At 42.9% G+C, this 12,404-nt stretch overlaps 2 protein-coding genes across 5 annotated transcripts in view; one reads left to right on the top strand and one right to left on the bottom strand.

The window, feature by feature from the left end:
- Positions 1-12,404, top strand: part of LOC126464854 (uncharacterized protein K02A2.6-like) — a 394,353-nt gene that overhangs the window by 26,917 nt on the left and 355,032 nt on the right. The gene's annotated exons all lie outside the window — the stretch shown is intronic.
- Positions 1-12,404, bottom strand: part of LOC126464895 (putative ammonium transporter 1) — a 394,112-nt gene that overhangs the window by 234,316 nt on the left and 147,392 nt on the right. The window contains exon 3 of the mRNA XM_050096267.1: positions 5,036-5,125. Coding sequence (XP_049952224.1) covers positions 5,036-5,125 — 90 coding nt within the window. The remainder of the gene's footprint in view (positions 1-5,035; positions 5,126-12,404) is intronic.

Below are 12,404 nucleotides of genomic sequence, written 5' to 3'. Positions count from 1 at the left end.
TGGCAAGGTCATAGGTCAACCGATTCCTCCACAGGAAAACACGTCTGATATATTCTATGCGACACTGGTGACGGCATGTGCGTCACGTGACAGGAATATGTTGTCGACCCACCTAACTTGTACACTTGGCGAATGGGTAAAAAGATTCTTCTACCTTGCCCGATTTAGGTTTTCTTGTGGATGTGATAATCACTCCTAAAAAAAGTGATGAAAACATAAGAGTTTGTCATGGTTATATGTTTTGTTTTAAAATTTTGCAAAATTAATTTTTAGATTTATCTTTCAAGCTTAAACACTGCGACCTTCTGCCTTTAAAGATTGTGGTTATATATTTTAAAATTTTTGTAGTTTAATTGTGGCCCTCAGCCATTGGTATAGCACCTTGCATATGTTGCTTCTTTAAATTATTTTATTGCTATCTTAACCGAATTTTGATCTTTTTAAGATTTCTTGTTGGCCTTCTGTCTTTAAAGGTCTATGGTAATATATTCTAAAATTTTAGAATTGGGCCCCTCCGCCATTTGTATTGCACTTTGCGTATGTTGTTTTTTGAATTACTTTATCGCTATCTTGTTAAGATTTATTGTTGGAGGCCTTCAGCCATGAAAGACTTGCATTCGGTAAAGATTTGGCCATGTGCCGCTTTGCTTGTAAAGGTTATTAAATTACAATAAATGACAATTAGAAGCAGAAACTGACCTCAACCCTTGGCCCTTTCCACAATCCTATTATCTGTTCTGCCCAGTGGGTTTAGCGGGCGTATCAAAGATATTGGCATAATACAGCAATTCGTGGCGGGCCGCGTCAAATAAGTCAGAAGACTGTTTGTCCATGAAATTCTTCCGGCTCCGATATGAGCCTGCCGACTTTTCGGCTACTACTGCAGGCAGCCTTCAGCAGGGTGTCTCCTTGATTAGTAGCTGTAACACCGGCAGTTTTATCATACCACGCGCGAAAGCCACATTCATGTCGATATACAGGCAGTCATTTTACCTCGTCGTCATAATGACACGAAGATCATCCGTCACGCTCTGTACTATGGCGTCTGGAGCAGAGATGTAGCAATGGACGTGCACTGAGCTAGACATCCACTGTGAATTTCATGGTGCCACTTGGCCGTCATTATGCCATAACATTACTCATGTATCGTCGCTGCCACCAGAGGCAGGATCGCGTTACATCACGCTGCGAGCTAGACATCTAACTGGGCTTACTCTAGCGACAAGGTGGAACGCCATTTCAAAAGATCGCCCTGCATGACCTTCATGTTGTCAGATTGCTTCCAGAGGAAGGCGATTTCAATTGTCACAGACGCGGCAGGTCGTGGTTCCCACTATTTGCTGACATTCTTGAACTCGTGTGCGTGTGGCCTTGACAGAACTGCCAAACGACGGCCCACAGAGAACACGGCCGGATGCCATTGTTGTTTGATGGATTGCGTTATTACACCGAGCCGGTGCATGCCCCTGTGTGTTTGTGCGAGCGAATGGCTGCAGCCCATTTCCTGTCGTTTCGAAATTAGCGAACACGCACAGCCATCTGACACAGTCTGAGTAGTCTGTATGATCACGCCAGACACACAGAAGAGGAGAATCTACCTGTCATGTGTAAGCTGAAGCGTCTTTTCACGAGACGTATGTAGGGCGAGGTAATGTTGAAACGTCCCATTTGGAAAATTATAAATGACTGTGCTGGTAAACTTGTACGTTACTTGTTTTTCAAACAGCTGAGCAAAACTGAACGTACTCAGACATTTCTCTCTTTACTTATTCTGATCATCACTAAACTGACACACAATATTTTTAGCACAATCTGACTTTCAATAATCCCTACAAAAGAATGGCCCTGACTAACAATAACCTATACCTTTCATGAATAACTTACTTCACAAAAATCTTCGTTACTCGAACTACTGTAGTACAGCGAGCGCCAATACTGCCATCTAAATAAAAGATTCTAACTACTGAAGGCACTAACTACTGACAGGCGTAGTTAGCAAATGAAAGATTTTGATAGAGAACAGCCGGCCGGAGTGGCCGTGCGGTTCTAGGCGCCCCAGTCTGGAACCGCGTGACCGCTACGGTCGCAGGTTCGAATCCTGCCTCGGGCATGGATGTGTGTGATGTCCTACTTAAACCTAAGTAGTTCTAAGTTCTAGGGGATTGGTGACCACAGCAGTTAAGTCCCATAGTGCTCAGAGCCATTTTTGATAGAGAACAAACAATGTATTTACCTTAATAATGTTCAAAAGTCGTAATAATATATATATATATATATATATATATATATATATATATATATATATATATAATCAGTTCATGACATCCGGTCTTACAAATTTCGTTTTTCTGACGGTCACGCGTCCAGATCGTCCGCTCTCAAAACTCTGCCATCTCTCTCCCCACATCCACCACTGCCGCGGGCTCACCCCCAACTGCACAACGCTACGCGCTGTTGACATCCAACTGCCCAACACTTCGTGCGGTAGCGTTCTCGCTTCCCACGCCCGGGTTCCCGGGTTCGATTCCCGGCGGGGTCAGGGATTTTCTCTGCCTCGTGATGGCTGGGTGTTGTGTGCTGACCTTAGGTTAGTTAGGTTTAAGTAGTTCCAAGTTCTAGGGGACTGATGACCATAGATGTTAAGTCCCATAGTGCTCAGAGCCATTTTTTTGCCCAACACTACAATAACGAATATTCCAATAATGCCAACCAGCCACAGATTGCACACAGCGCTGTCAGTGATTTTCATACAGAGCGCTACGTGGCGTTACCAACATAAAAACCTAAACATCCTACTTACAATGTGTTGGTTTACTCTTCCAGGAACGTACAGTCTTGGTATTTCTGTTGCAAACTTCTCCGAGATGCACAACGCTTCTCTTGTAGCGTCTGACACTGGGGTTGGATTTGTATTTTTGCGATGCTCTCTCGAGCACTAAAACGACCCATTCTGGAAGCCGCTGTTCATACCTGGATCTTTTCTGTTTCATTCTTACCGCAGCGCGTGGTGGTTTCGGAAAGTACAGGGTTATTCGTAAGTACCTCTAGTGGTTCAAAAGACAACTGTAAGGTAACTAGAAGACGTGAAGAAAGATAACGCATATTATTGGATAGAGCGTCTCTCTAGGTTTGGATTCGTAACATGTGCCATAGCGTGGTTGTAAAGTGCACCGCTAGGAGTAGGCGTGCCAGAACAGGGCGCACAGTGTAGGTACGTGCGAGGAAGCAATGTGTTACGTGATTCTCTTTGGAACGTACGCTCTCTGAATTTCAGCACTGAACCTCACTGTTATGCAAACGCCTCTCCTGTAGCGTCTGCCATTCGAGTTTGTTGAGCACTGCTCGCGCATCTTAAACGGTCCCGTGTGGAAATACGCCTCTGCTCATCGGTTCTCCTCCATTTATTTCACACGGTATCACCTTATTACGGAGAATAAAAACTATTTTTTACTCTTTTATTATTTTTAACACCTTATTGTGGGGGAGAAAAAACTATTTATTTTCTTCTATTATTTCATATCGTCAACCAGCATTATTTATTGTTTTTCATGTTCAGGAACGTAGTGTGGTAATCTGGGTATCTCATCGTAAGGCAGCTGCGCAGTAATCAAATATGAACTCAAAACACTGAATAGGATATCAGATGAAGTCAATAGTAAGCATTAAATCACAATGTTTTCTTAGTTATGACATAAAGCTTACTATGGTGGTTCCTTACGGTGACCAGACACATTTACGCTTGTATAGTACATCGATTAGTATGCTATGCGCCTAAAGATGAAACCATTTGTACTTTGAAGGTGCTCGAAAATAGTAGGAAATAATAAATACATATGATTGGGGTTGAAAATAAAAGTAAGAGAGGATATATATATTTTTTTCTGTAGTAAGATACTTATACCACTTTTAGCACTGTTATGTACTGGCGAAGAGAACGAGATGAGTTTCAAAAAGATCCCTGTTTGTGCGATCCGTGTTGATGTCTATTAAGGTGACCTTTGTTCTCCTAATAGGTCACAAAACGTAACATAAAACGAATCCACACAATTCCACAGCAGACTGACGTAGCGATGTACGTCTGTAATTAGACGTATCTGAACGACTATTGCTCTTGGAAAAATGAACGGGTTGGGTTGGGTTCTTTGGGGAAGGAGACCAGACATCGAGGCCATCGGTCTCATCGGATTAGGGGAGGAAGGGGAAGGAAGTCGGTCGTGCCCTTTGAAAGGAACCATCCCGGCATTTGCCTGGAGCGATTAAGGGAAATCACGGAAAACCTAAATCATATGACCGAACGCGGGGTTCAACCGTCGTCCTCCCTAATGCGAGTCCAGTGAAAATGAACGACCAGCGCCTTTTTCCTATTGCGTGGAATGGTCCGCTGTTGCAGCGACCCAAGACAATCTGCTGACAAAAGGATAGCATGCTATCTCACATCGAAAGAACGATCGTAAGGCACTGATCGCCGGGAGTCCCCACCCGGGAAAGTTCGGGTGCAGAGATGCAAGTATTTTCTGTTGGCGCACATTGGGCGACTTGCGTGTCGATGATTATGAGAACAACACCCAGTTCTCGACGGAGAAAATCTCTGACCCGGCCAGGAGTCAAACCCGGGCGCCCAGCATGGCAGTCAGACGTGCTGAACTTTCAGCTTTTTTTTATCGTTGTTGTTCTCGGCATTTGGTGTGGGCGGACGTCACATGACAGCTGTGGAAGTTGATCTTTGAATATTTGACTCAGTTTTTTATTACAGCGGGCAGCTAGCCCTCCGACCGAACACGCTGAGCTACCGTGCCGGCAAGCTAAGGAGGCTGACTATTTCAAATACTATTTTTGGGATGGAAAATATATCTCATCAAATCCAGATAGGTTTCTCCTGTTATAGGATGGTCGTTGATTTTCTATTCTGCTATCGTTTACCTACAGAATACTCTCATTTTAAATTAGATCAGGTTTTCGTTCATTTGTATAAAAGATTCACGTGTCAGACAAAACAAAATATAGTATTGTAAGTAAGGAAGCGTAGGTAGCTTACATATGTCCATCAGGTTCTTCATGATGATGTTGGTGACGTTCTTCGATCGCACAGCACCGGCTTCCAAACAGGCGAAGCCACACTGCATCACTGCAAACGAAAATGCCATTTTGACAAACTGAAATGTCACACTGTCAAGCCGCAGCGACGTCATGCATACACTTAAATTGTCCATATAAAGAAGTAGAGCTAATCAAAGCTAAAAGTTATTATTTATATTATTATTCGTCATTAAGTACTGACATTTGAATATTAATTCCACGTATGTGCCCGAGGCCAGGACGAAAGATGACGATAAGACGATGATGATCCATAGGCAAAGATTTTTTTTTTTCAGATCAGTGAGTACTGCCATTAATAAGTTACAAATTATAAAAGAGTAGCAAATTGCGAGCTCTGTTTGGAACCCGCGGGAGAGGCCAGCAGTCTTCACCACCTCCGCCAGCCGCCTGTACGGACTGAGGTTCGCCTCAGAGCCCATGCGACAGGCGTCGTTGGTGCCGACGTGAGCCACAACATGCAGACGAGTGCAGCTTGCACGCTCGATAGCCACAGGAAAGGTTGCCTCCACATCTCGGATGAGGGTCCCCCGACAGACATAAACAAGAGCACCTTGGTTTTCTTTCCAGCCGTGAACGCTATCTGCCTAAGGGGCTCCATAACGCACCTAACATTGGAGCTCCCAATAACCAGTAAACTTCCCTCCGGTGTTCCTGCTCGAATCCTGCTGAAGGGGCAGGAGTAATTAGATGAAGAATTTTCCCCCGAAACCGGTGACCTGTGCTATAGGACATTCTGGCAGAGGTGAAATTTTATTTGACATCATTAACAACTGCCAGCTCACCTCCATAAAAAAGGAAGCTAAGGTACGTCTGTACAGTGGCGCTCGACCAGGACGTAGCCTGTTCGATTCCTGATGGTGGAAGAACTTTGCATCACAAGTACTTGGCCAACAAGAGAAGGTTAGGGGTGGCAAATAGTTATCGATCACCGACGTATTTACTAATTTAAAGTCCGAACCTCGCCTCGGTATGTGTAGGAGCAAGTACTATTGTTAACGGTGACCCTCCATCGCATGGAGACGTGAAGCCAGGCGGTTCCTATGGTGTAGGCTACGTGGCAACATTGGGTTTCACGCTCTCCCTTCCCTCCATCCACAACAACAAAAACATACCATCAAACAGAACACGCATTCACACGACACGGATATACAATTGACATAATTAGTAACAGTTCGGAGGGGGAAACACCGTCGCGCGGCATTAGCCGAGCGGTCTGAGGCGCTGCAGTCATGGACTGTGCGGCTGGTCCCGGTGGAGGTTCGAGTCCTCCCTCGGGCATGGGTGTGTGTGTTTGTCCTTAGGATAATTTAGGTTAAGTAGTGTGTAAGCTTAGGGACTGATGACCTTAGCACTTAGAAACAGCAAACTATCTCCACTGGACCCTTGCCAAGAATGGCAGGTGAGGTATTTGTTGAGTATGGAAGTGACTAGACACGAATAACTGCAGCGGAAAGTCACAAATGAAATTTCGCGTGAGCTAATTTACAACTGTATCTCGTTTCGCGAAAAAGTGGAAGGGCCATTGTTTTGGAAGCCGATTTTTTTCAAGAAATGGAATGACAACAGACATTAATGAGCAAAGAACAATGTACAGCTCACCGAAACACACAGGCAAACCACGAGTCCGTTTGTAATCTGAAAACCAGTGACTATGGTTGAACAGAAACAGCCACAACAGGGAGCAACGTTTTTCCACTGAATAATTTACCGCACTCGAACTTGTGGAAGAATATGGTCCACGCAGTCCTGAAGATACCAAACGCATATAAACACGAGAACTGCTTTGAGACAAATGATGTACAAGAGAATGGAAAAGAAAATTGAGGGCGTTTTAGATGACGATCAATTTGGCTTTAGGAAAGGTAAAGGCACCAGAATTGCTATTTTTACGTTGCGCTCGATAGTTGAAGCAAAAGTTAAGTACGATCAAGGCAATTTCATACGATTTGTCGATCTAGAAAAAGCGTCCGAGAATGTAAAATGGTGCCAGATGTTTGAAATTCTTAGAAAAATAAATGTAAGCTATAAGGAAAGACAGGTAATGTACAATGTGTACAGAAACCAAGTAGAAAAAATGAGAATGGAAGATATCTTGTTTAAAAATGTTGTAAGGCAAGGATCCAGTCTCTCTCTCTCCACCGTTTAACCTGAACATCGAAGAATTCTAAATGTATACAGACAGTGCCTCAGCGACACACATAGCCGTACCGTAGGTGCAACCACTACGGAGGGGTATCTGTTGAGAGGCCAGACAAACGTGTGGTTCCTGAAGAGGGGCAGCAGCCTTTTCAGTAGTTGCAGGGGCAACAGCCTGGATGATGGACTGATCTGGCCTTGTAACACTAACCAAAACGGCCTTGCTGTGCTGGTACCGCGAACGGCTGAAAGCAAGCCGTAATTTTTCCCGAGGGCATGCAGCTTTACTATATGGTTAAATGATGATGGCGTCCTCTTGGGTAAACTATTCCGGAGGTAAAATAGTCCCCCATTCGGATCTCCGGGCAGGGACTATTCAGGAGGACGTCGTTATCAGGAGAAAGAAAACTGGCGTTCTACGAATCGGAGCGTGGAATGTCAGATCCCTTAATCGGGCAGGTAGGTTAGAAAATTTAAAAAGGGAAATGGTTAGGTTAAAGTTAGATATAGTGGGAATTAGTGAAGTTCGCTGGGTTTGCAGGGTTATAGATACAAAATCAAATAGGGGTAATGCAGGAGTCGGTTTAATAACGAATAAAAAAATAGGAGTGCGAGTAAACTACTACAAACAGCATAGTGAACGCATTATTGTGGCCAAGATAGACACAAAGCCCACGCCTACTACAGTAGTACAAGTTTATATGCCAACTAGCTCTGCAGATGACGAAGAAATTGAAGAAATGTATGATGAAATAAAAGAAATTATTCAGGTAGTGAAGTGAAACGAAAATTTAATAGTCATGGGTGACTGGAATTCGAGAGTAGGAAAAGGGAGAGAAGGAAACATAGTAGGTGAATATGGATTGGGGCTACGAAATGAAAGAAGAAGCCGCCTGATAGAATTTTGCACAGAGCACAACTTAATCATAGCTAACACTTGGTTCAAGAATCATAAAAGAAGGTTGTATACATGGAAGAACCCTGGAGATACTGACAGGTTTCAGATAGATTATATAATGGTAAGACAGAGATTTAGGAACCAGGTTTTAAATTGCAAGACATTTCCAGGGGCAGATGTGGACTCTGACCACAATCTATTGGTTATGAACTGTAGATTAAATCTGAAGAAACTGCAAAAAGGTAGGAAATTAAGGAGATGGAACCTGGATAAACTGACTAAACCAGAGGTTGTACAGAGTTTCAGGGAGAGCATAAGGGAACAATTGACAGGAATAGGGGAAAAAATACTGTAGAAGAAGAATGGGTAGCTTTGAGGGATGAAGTAGTAAAGACAGCAGAGAATCTAGTAGGTAAAAAGACGACGGCTAGTAGAAATCCTTGGGTAACAGAAGAAATATTGAATTTAATTGATGAAAGGAGAAAATATGGGTGGCAGGGGTAAAATACAGGGAACAAAAGGCTATTTACAATTTGTACAGAAACCAGATGGCGGTTATACGAGTCGAGGGACATGAAAGGGAAGCAGTGGTTGGGAAGGGAGTGAGACAGGGTTGTAGCCTCTCCCCGATGTTATTCCATCTTTATATTGAGCAAGCAGTAAAGGGAACGAAAAATTCGGATTAGGTATTAAAATCCATGGAGAAGAAATAAAAACTTTGAGGTTCGCCGATGACATTGTAATTCTGTCAGAGACAGCAAAGCACTTGGAAGAGCAGTTGTACGGAATGGACAGTGTCATGAAAGGAGGGTATAAGATCAACAAAAGCAAAACGAAGATAATGGAATGTAGTCGAATTAAGTCGGGTGATGCTGAGGGAATTGGATTAGGAAATGAGACACTTAAAGTAGTAAAAGAGTTTTGCTATTTGGGGAGCAAAATAACTGACGATGGTCGAAGTAGAGAGGATATAAAATGTAGACTGGCAATGGCAAGGAAAGCGTTTCTGAAGAAGAGAAATTTGTTAACATCGAGTATAGATTGAAGTGTCAGGAAGTCGTTCCTGAAAGTATTTGTATGGAGCGCAGCCATGTATGGAAGTTTGGACAAGAAGAGAATAGATGCTTTCGAAATGTGGTGCTACAGAAGAATGCTGAAGATTAGATGGGTAGATCATATAACTAATGAGGCGGTACTGAATAGGATTGGGGAGAAGAGAAGTTTGTAGCACAACTTGACTAGAAGAAGGGATCGGTTGGTGGGGCATATTCTGAGGCATCAAGGGATCACCAATTTAGTATTGGTGGGCAGCGTGGAGGGTAAAAATCGTAGAGGGAGACCATGAGATGAATACACTAAACAGATTCTGAAGGATGTAGGTTCCAGTAGGTACTGGGAGATGATGAAGCTTGCACAGTATAGAGTAGCATGGAGAGCTGCATCAAACCAGTCTCAGGACTGAAGACCACAACAACAACAACAACAACAGACAGTACTGATGATTCAAATATGTATTTTATACATTATTTAACGGCTGTTGGCAGTAATGTTCGACAAGCGTTTAAAACAAAATAACAGAGAAAATCGATTGATCGACGAAAGAAGGAATTTCGAAAATGATCAATAAAAGGCAATAATACAGAAATATAAGTCACTTAAGAGTGAAATAAATAGGAACGCGCATGCGAGATAAAGCGAATTGACTCCAGGAAGAATGTGAAGAACTCTAAAAGCAAATGGTTGCCGGAAGGACTGGCTCAGCACATAGAAAAGCCAAAACCACGCTCGGTGGCATGAAAATAAAGACGGCAACATTAAGAGTGGAAAAGGAATTGTTGTGTTCAAGGGAACGGTGACAACGATCAGATGGAAACAGGGCCGGAGGCCTGTGCGAGGCGGAGGAAGTATTCGATAACTAGATAGATCAAATGGGAGTCGATTTGAAAGACATAGAGGGTCCAGTGTTAAACTCAGATTTTCACAAAGCATTAGAAGACTGTGTGATAAAATAAGGCAGAAGGCGTAGATAACATCTGTTCGGAATATCTAAAATTATTCGGCGAAGTAGCAACAGTTGGTGAATAGAATGTATGAGACTGGAGACATACCACCTCACTTTCGGAACAATATTGTCAACGCAGTCACGAATATAGCGAGTGCAAATAAAAGCAAGGATCATAGCACATTAGCTTAACAGCTCAAGTACTGAAGTTGCTGACAACGAAACACAGTTGAAAAGGAATTTGAGAATTTTTTAAACTGCGATCAGTTAAGCTTTCGGAAAGGCAACTGCACTAGAGAGGCAGTTCTGATGTTGCGATTTATAATGGAAGCAAGACAAGAAAAATCAGTTGTTCATAGGATTTGCGTTCGACGATGTAAAATGATCAAAGATGTTTGAAATTCTCAGGAAAATAGGCGGAAGGAAAAACGGATAATTTACAGGGTGACCATTATTGAACTGTACAAAAGAAAACGTAAATTAGTTACAAACTGCGGTGTACACACACACACGCAGACGAATAACGAAATTTTGCGTGACCCTTTGAAGTGTCGGAACATCGATGCTGTCGATGACCTTCTGAATGGCTATTTGCAGCTCACAAGGAGAAGGCCTCAGACACGGCCAACTGATTCGGCTCAAATTTGGCAGGTCGCTTGTGTACAACCTAAAGCGAAGGGCTCTCAGATATTTTGGGTCAACACCCTCGCAATTTTGAGAAAATCACCCCTAAATGTTATGACGAGCAATCGACTCAGATTTGGAGGGATCGATAGATAATTATAAATAGAACATTTTTTATCATCAGGTATGGGATCCGAAAACACATACTTTTGCTGAAATCGAAGTAATAAACTTTTACAATTGGCGCTTCTGTACCCACATGGTAAACGCTTTTCGCCAACAGCACCGATAGCGCAACGCCCAAGGTCAGCCGGCACGGTAGCTCAGCGTGTTCGATAAGAGGGTTAGCTACCCTCTGTAACAAAAAAACTGAGAGAACGGATCAACGAATAACCTGAAGGGTTGTCATGAGACGTCCGCTCCGAGCATATACAACGAACAATAATTCATCGAAATTAGAATTATATTAATACCTTCAGCTGCTAACGGGTGTTGATATATATCAACGGCGACAGGTGAAAATGTGTACGCCGACCGGGACGCGAATCCGGTATTTCCTGCTTACATGGCAGACGCTCTCTCTATCCATATGAGCCACCGAGGGCACAGAGGATAGCGCGACTGCAGGGACTATCTCGCGCACGCCTCCCGCGAGACCCACATTCTCACCTTGTATGTCCACACACTACATTCGTAGTGTCCCACCCCAACACACTCATTACTCTGGAAGACATTCTTACCATGTCCCGTAAGAGTTCGGGGAATACGTGTGCATCCGCACAGAAGAAGAAGGTCATGGCCGATGTTGCCAGAACTATATACTTTGTAACCTCCCCACCGTAATTTTAAAAGAATGATAATGGACAATACTTAATAGAAATGGGGGCCGAGTGTAACCTCCCCACAAAAATTTTAAAAGAAAAGGACGATACTAATTAGAAATGCTGATGGACATGGCTCTATGCGTAACCTGCCCAGAATGAAATGTACTGACAATGGCAACAAAAAATGTGAAATTCGCAATCTGACTCAAATATAAATTCCTGATGAAAAATTAAAGTCCATTCAGTGATAAGAAAATTTAATTAAACCGAAATATCGGTCTTTGGCCCTGTGAAAAACAATCAGAATTAAAGTCTTACCTCAGAATAAATGGATGTCACATATCTGCTCTTGTTGTTGCGCACCGCTTGGAGGAACTGCATTGCAAATAATAATATTCTCTTTTTTTGTGATTTTAGTGGAATTTTTCTTCAAAAGAAGTGGAATGAAATGGGAAGTGCAACGAAATCTTGAGTTCAATAAAAAATTAAATTTTTGAGAAAATACTTTTGAAATAAAAAATTATTATTGGGAGACTTGTTGGAGAATAATTACAATAAATAAAATTTTTCATTATCTAATGATTATATTAATTAACAGTATACCTTATTCCTCATCTTGACCATTGTTGCCGACCGCCTACATCACACAACCGCACTGGGCTGCTACTACTGACCGACCGCTCTGCATGACGACTACAGACTGAGTACTGCTCTCAACTAGACAGAGCTACAGACTCGCAACGACTACTGACCGACTCGCAACGACAGACTGACAGACTCGCAACGACAGACTGACTGCTACTCTGCATAGCGACAACTAACT

This window comes from Schistocerca serialis, chromosome 1 (assembly GCF_023864345.2).
Source record: "Schistocerca serialis cubense isolate TAMUIC-IGC-003099 chromosome 1, iqSchSeri2.2, whole genome shotgun sequence".
Taxonomy (NCBI): Eukaryota; Metazoa; Arthropoda; class Insecta; order Orthoptera; family Acrididae; genus Schistocerca; species Schistocerca serialis.
The sequence above is the reverse complement of the archived record's forward strand: the minus strand, read 5'-3'. Positions and strand labels throughout refer to the sequence as shown.